The sequence below is a fragment of the Selaginella moellendorffii genome, unplaced genomic scaffold, assembly GCF_000143415.4.
Source record: "Selaginella moellendorffii unplaced genomic scaffold, v1.0 SELMOscaffold_69, whole genome shotgun sequence".
Classification (NCBI taxonomy): Eukaryota; Viridiplantae; Streptophyta; class Lycopodiopsida; order Selaginellales; family Selaginellaceae; genus Selaginella; species Selaginella moellendorffii.
In genome coordinates this window covers 1,024,661-1,030,861 of record NW_003314330.1, presented here as the reverse complement: position 1 = coordinate 1,030,861, position 6,201 = coordinate 1,024,661, and the positions used below count along the sequence as shown (strand labels likewise).

Here is a 6,201-nt window from a genome sequence, read left to right as displayed (position 1 = left end):
TTGAGCCAAGCTAAGGTAAGGAATGCAAGGTAGGGATTCTTCCAGTTTAAGGTCATCCCAAAAACTACTGCCATCATATATACATATATAGCAAATTTAAATAAGATGTTTAAACTTAATTAATCATTTAATTAAAACATTTTTTAATTATCAATTTCAAATTTGCATATTTAGCTTGAGCCAAGCTAAGGTCAGGAATGCAAAGTAGGGATTCTTCCAGTTTAAGGTCATCCCAAAAACTACTGCCATCATATATATATATAGCAAATTTATATATATAGCAAATTTAAATAAGATGTTTAAACTTAATTAATCATTTAATTAAACATTTTTTAATTATTTTCTTAATATTATATTAATATTTATATTTTTTAACTATAAAGTTTGGTGGAAACTATGGAATGAGAATTGAGAGTAGTACTAATTAATGTAGTGATTATCATGTATGGGTGTTGAAAGCTTTCCAATAAACTCAATAGTATAATAACCACCAACTATTCTAATAAATCACATGAAAATTTGAATAGAAGTAAAATATGAATTATCTAGTATTTTTCTTACATTATCACCATTAGCTTATTCATCCTCGATTAAATTTAAATAAAAAGTTATATTAATGAATTTTTTATTGGATATATTTGATTTTTTATACCTTTTATTTAGTAATAATTATTAAATAAATATTCTTTTCAATTTTGTTATATCAAAAATTATAAAAATGATCCTATAAAAATGATATAAATGATGAAGATTATGAATATAAGATAAAACAGATGGAAATATTGTATCAATTATATTTCGAAAGGTCAAGTGTGATTTAATCTCTTAATATCTATTGTAAAAATAGAAATTATATATTTAAAACATTCCTTTCTTGCAATTTGGTGAATTCTATCAAAACATATTTTTAAAGCATTTTCAACCAAATGTATTATGTTACACACATAGACAAAATAAAAAATATAATTCGAGTTCAAGATAATAGTTAAACAATGAGCAAGAATTACACCAGTGTATATTTGTTATGTGTTGAATACACTAATATATATTTATCCATGGGTTGCAATGATCAGAAAAATCTACAAAACTCTTGGTCTCATACACATTAGCCATTGATGGAGGAGCCAGACTAAGCTGAATCTCCTCCAAATCCTGGCTATCCCTGAGCTTGGCCAGCTTCCCATGAGGTAGAGGACCCTCGTCAACTTTTCTCTTCCCAGCTCTACACAGCGACAAGCTCAGCTCAATCCCTTCCACGTTCCTCCCGTCCCTAAACTTGGACAACGTCCCTTTCGCCAAAGGCCCAAGCTTCACAGCCATCCCTTTCTCCACCTTTGATCCGGACAAGGTGCTTGCACTCGATTGCCCTAGTTCCATCGACTCGTCCTCCTCCTCGTCATTCTCTTCGCTTTGATCATTCTCGTCTTGCTGGCTCTCATCGCCCTCGTCTTCATCACTTCGATATTCTGGCAGTGGGACATCGCCATCTTCATGGGCATTCACAGAGAGTGTGTAGCCATCCTGTGGGTGCTGCTCGATGAATCGCATCTTGCAGCCGATGCAGCAGAACTTGTACTTGCCGCTTTCGAAGTCGATGAGCTGCGGGGCGGTGCGGTGAATCACGCTGCCCATCTTGAGCTCGCGGCCACACAAGATGCAGTGTTTGGGCCTCCCCCGGGGCTTCATCCTGGGAGCCGGCCTGTCGAGGAAGACGGAGAAGGCCTCGTTGAAGAAGTACATGTGCACGTCGCTCACGTCCACCAGGCGATCGATGTCTTTGACCTTGACGGACATCTCCCGCGACGTCAAGACGATCCGCAGGACATGGTGCTTGCTGCGGCGCCCGCCGTGGCAGCGCTTGCAGACCACGGCCTCGCAGGTGATGCAGAAGGACATCACCCGCTTGGAGCAGCTGCTACACCTCTTGCCCAGCAGCTGCTCAGGAGTTCGCGGGCCAGCGGCGACGAGCTCTTGCACCCATCCCGTGATTGTCTGGATCTTCTCCATTCTCTTTGCAGTCGATAGGTTTTACAAGAAATGGAAGAAGTCCTTTTATAAAGTACTCTAATTTAAAGGGAATGGAATTCTTTGATATGTAAAACGAGCTTGATTTTATTTTATTCCATTTCTGTTTCTTTGGTTGCGACTGTTTGGAATCAAACTCTAAATCCACCTCTAGCGCGCTGTTTATCTTAGGACTTGATTACAAGGATATAATTACCTCTCCATTGGGGATTAAGGTTTGCCTTTTCAAGCCTGTTTCTCGTAAGAAGACTTATCAGTCAGCTCAAAATATTTTCATTAAAGGCAATTTGAGAAAAAAAAGAAGAAGAAACCTGTATAAAAATGGCATATACATTAAAATCCTTATAACATGTTTAGAGCTCCAAAACCTTACGACGCATGAGCTTCTACGACCTGAATGAGGAGGTCGTGCAGCCGGGAAGGAGCCGACAAAGCTGCACAATGATCCGAATCGATGGTCACAACCTCTTTCAGGTTCCCAAATGGATGAGTCGCGATCCACTTGTCCTGCATTTCTGGAGGGCACGCCAAATCCTGCAATGTTTTGATGTACACCAGCGGGACACTCCCATACTTCTCCTCCGTGTTTGTGAAGCTTCCAAACAGGGCCGCGGTGGGAATTGCCCTGTCAAGCATCCTGCTCAGCGTCCGATCCTGGAACCAGAAGAACGCTAGCTCGGGCTAGTGTCAAAAATATGTACCTCGGACGAACACAGTTGATGGGCGTAATCGGGATCTAGGCTCTTTTTTTTCATGACGGCTGTAGGCAGATTGTCCTTCCCACGCTCGTAAAAGAGATCATACACAGAAGTGTCTTTGATGCGTTCATACCAAAACTGCAAAATGCAAAGCCTGTCAGTAAGATTAGAGCCTTTGAACAGTAATTTAACCTCAGGGCCTAGATGGTTGGAGCAAAATGGAGCTGCCAGATACACAGCCAGCGCGATCTTGTCTGGATGAAGCTCAGTCGCATAGGCCGCGCTCCTGCCTCCGAGGCTATGACTCACAAGAATCACCTGATATTCCAGAGCAACAAGATCATCTTTGGAGCAGCAATGCAAACACACACACACACACACACACAAGACTAAACCTTGTCATTCTCCGGCAGCGCGGCCAGGTACTCCAGCAGCGGCTGATTATAGTCGTCTAAGGAGAAAACATCCGCAGGAGTCCTGGTGTCGATTCCCGAAGCCGCGAGATTGAGCGCCTCTACTTCGTGCCCGGAGCTGAGCAGCATATCGACCAGCTTGAACCAGTACCAAGCGCCTCCCCCACCGCCATGGACGAGCACGAAATGCACCATTATGAAATTAGGGCTACTGACAAGGGCTTTGCATTTGCTGCGTGTAAAAAACTTGATGGTGGCCGTCATGTTAGTTTGTTTAGCGTGTAAAAAACTTGTTGGTGGCCGTCATCTTACGTCATTTAGTTTGTTAAAAGTATCTTTTGTTCACTTGGTCAACTCGTCAATTCTTTACTGCAGACATGTGAACTAATTTGTAGACCGTAGCCCACTTGTAAAGATCCAGTTGTCTTGCACCTAATAGATAGCGTTCTTCTAGTTTCTTTCCTCTACGCTGTTCTATGGGGGAAAACAGGGTTCTAGTGGTTTCCGCGACTGGCTATATTGGCAGGCATATTGTGAATGCCTGCTTAGAACAGGGGCATCCAACGTTTGTGCAAGTTAGGCCGGAAGCTGCAAGGGATGTCGAGAAGGTGCAGCTTGTCCTGAGTTTTCGAAGAGCCGGAGCAAAGATATTTTGGGTAGGTCTTGCAACAGATCCGAAACATGTTTTGCCTCATGAATGTTTGTGTTTGCAGGTGTCTTTAGATGACCACGATGAGCTTGTGAAACTACTTAAACAAGTGGATGTTGTCATCTGCACAGTCTCTCATTTCCATCTGGATGAACAATACAAACTTATCAATGCGATTAAAGAGGCTGGAAACATCAAGGTAGATGAATCACATATCGGCCTCCCCAGTTCCTTGTTTCCTTTGTTATTGCAGAAGTTTTATCCTTCCGAGTTTGGAACGGACGTGGATAGGAACCCACACATACCACCCGGAGATAAGTTATTCACCGACAAAGTAGCAATCAGAAGAACTGTGGAGGCTCTTGGAATACCTTACACTTATATTTCAGCAAATTGTTTCATGGGATTTTTTCTGCCCAGTTTTGCTCAACTAGAACCTCTGTGCAAGTTTGTTCCTCCAGGGGATAGCGTTGTAATCCATGGCGATGGAAACGTGAAGAGTAAGTGTAGAGTTTTGTGTCTTGAGCTCAATTCTGACTGGATTTCTTTAGTCGTTTGGATGGCTGAAAAGGATATAGGAACTTACACTGCGAAGAGTATCGATGATCCCCGAACATTGAACAGGACTGTCTACTTCCGGCCGCCCAAGAACGTATTGACAATGAATGAGCAGGTAGCCATATGGGAAAGCAAAATAGGCAAAGCACTGAAGAAGAGCTACTTGAGTGAGAAGGAGCTATTTGCCAAGTACATACAAGGTAACGTTCAAGAGTAGCACGCTAGTCATGCTCAACACACTTGTGAATGAACGGCAGATGAGAAGCACCCTTGGTTGACCAGAGCAGCAGCAGCACACATGTACGAGATATTTCATAGAGGAGATTTATATTTCGACTTTGGACCAGATGATTTGGAAGCTTCTGTTCTGTATCCAGAGGTGGAGTATACCACAGCGGAATCGTATCTTGAGTTATTCGTATGAACCAATCTATAGTTCAAAAATTGGATCATGGTGATTCTCATCTGATTTAAATCGTGTTATATTATATTTACGAAAAGTTGAAGTGTGCTATTTCAACAACCGTGTGACTAATTTCTTGTCCTTCTTTCATCTCAGCAATTTCTGTATATTAATGTCTTACAGCTCTGATATACTAATAATCTTAGCACTACAAGCTTCCTGGCATAAAACAATCATACTGTGAGGATAAAATTAGAAGAACCAGAAGACAGAAGATGGGATTTTAATACATCAAGTAAAACTTCTGATTTGAAGTTTCTATAAATAGAATAATATTAAATATTATGAAGGAAGGAGATTTTAGAATATTGTGGGTGACCATTTTAACAAGGCTATGAAGCAAGAGGTTTGCAAAGCAATGAAGCAGGAGGTTATTGATGGGCACTTTAATTCCATTCGTAATTACATCAGGATGATGTGAGGGATTTAATAGTTATAACTATTGTAGAAGCTATAGAAAGCCAAATTCATGAAGAAGGTTGCTGCGGTTTTGGTTGGCAGAAGACTTGCATTCTATATGCTTATATGTAAGTAGTAATTCCAACATAAGCATATGCAATATTATAACCTATACTACTTGTTTAAGGCATATTATGATGTATATGCTGGCATTATATATTTGATAAATTGGCAATGGATGATATGTTGCCACCAAAAATCCATTGCCCTTCAAGTCGTCTGAAGAAAAATAACATTTATATTGAAGGCATTAGATGACAGAAATGGGTTTTCCATTGCTGATGATGCATGAGATTAGCTCATCAACACTCTATATGAGCCAGTTTTTAGTTGATTTGAGCAGTGTTATATACAATTCAAAGTAGTTTTGGTGGTTTTAAATTATTTTGGTGTAAGTTTTACGTTTATAAAGCTAAGTGGTAATTAACTCAATATAAATAAATATAAATAAAATCATAAAAATATACTCTACAAAAAGGTTTATTTGATGAGGTTACTTTTATATAAATAATAATTTTCATTATAAATATTAAATACTTCAAAAAATAAAAAATTATATGTTTCTATGTTATGAGCTCCAAATGTACAGCTATAATGCTATATATTATTATTAGTATATTGGGATTTTGATAGCCACTAAATTAATTTCAATTTGGACCACTCAAAACTAGGGATTTTGAGCTAATCCTGATTTGATGTAGATAATCAATCTAAATTTAATCTAAAGCAAAGAAAAATAATATTTTGAGAAATATATTAAATGTGATATAATTGATACTTGACTTTTTATATAGTTGAATGTTTTAATTTTTAACCCTTCTAAATTTTAATTTTAACAGTTACTCATTACTATATATATATATATATATATATATATATATATATATATATATATATATATATATATATATATATATATATATATATATATATATA

At 38.6% G+C, this 6,201-nt stretch overlaps 2 protein-coding genes across 2 annotated transcripts; one reads left to right on the top strand and one right to left on the bottom strand.

The window, feature by feature from the left end:
• Positions 1 to 2,327: 2,327 nt before the first annotated feature.
• Positions 2,328 to 3,356, bottom strand: LOC9640126 (methylesterase 18). Its single transcript, XM_002985632.2, has 4 exons — positions 3,119 to 3,356; positions 2,916 to 3,041; positions 2,727 to 2,861; positions 2,328 to 2,679 (listed from the first exon to the last, which is right to left on the bottom strand). Exons 1-4 carry the CDS (start codon positions 3,329 to 3,331, stop codon positions 2,395 to 2,397), a joined length of 759 nt encoding a protein of 252 aa, XP_002985678.1. The 5' UTR covers positions 3,332 to 3,356; the 3' UTR covers positions 2,328 to 2,394.
• A 206-nt stretch (positions 3,357 to 3,562) lies between these two features.
• On the top strand, positions 3,563 to 4,887 carry LOC9653773 (bifunctional pinoresinol-lariciresinol reductase 1). The gene is made up of 5 exons (XM_002985725.2): positions 3,563 to 3,792; positions 3,850 to 3,984; positions 4,039 to 4,285; positions 4,337 to 4,543; positions 4,601 to 4,887. Exons 1-5 carry the CDS (start codon positions 3,613 to 3,615, stop codon positions 4,765 to 4,767), a joined length of 936 nt encoding a protein of 311 aa, XP_002985771.1. The 5' UTR covers positions 3,563 to 3,612; the 3' UTR covers positions 4,768 to 4,887.
• Positions 4,888 to 6,201: the final 1,314 nt, after the last annotated feature.

What these genes read in the sequence shown, in the direction of transcription:
- LOC9653773 (XM_002985725.2), top strand. Translation starts at nt 3,613, where the DNA reads ATGGGGGAAAACAGGGTTCTAGTGGTTTCCGCGACTGGCTATATTGGC. An exon ending in CCGGAGCAAAGATATTTTGG is followed by an intron (nt 3,793 to 3,849) that starts GTAGGTCTTGCA and finishes TTGTGTTTGCAG; the next exon opens with GTGTCTTTAGATGACCACGA. An exon ending in TGGCGATGGAAACGTGAAGA is followed by an intron (nt 4,286 to 4,336) that starts GTAAGTGTAGAG and finishes GGATTTCTTTAG; the next exon opens with TCGTTTGGATGGCTGAAAAG.
- LOC9640126 (XM_002985632.2), bottom strand. Translation starts at nt 3,331, where the DNA reads ATGGTGCATTTCGTGCTCGTCCATGGCGGTGGGGGAGGCGCTTGGTAC. An exon ending in CCAACCATCTAGGCCCTGAG is followed by an intron (nt 2,862 to 2,915) that starts GTTAAATTACTG and finishes TGCATTTTGCAG; the next exon opens with TTTTGGTATGAACGCATCAA. An exon ending in ATCAACTGTGTTCGTCCGAG is followed by an intron (nt 2,680 to 2,726) that starts GTACATATTTTT and finishes TTCTGGTTCCAG; the next exon opens with GATCGGACGCTGAGCAGGAT.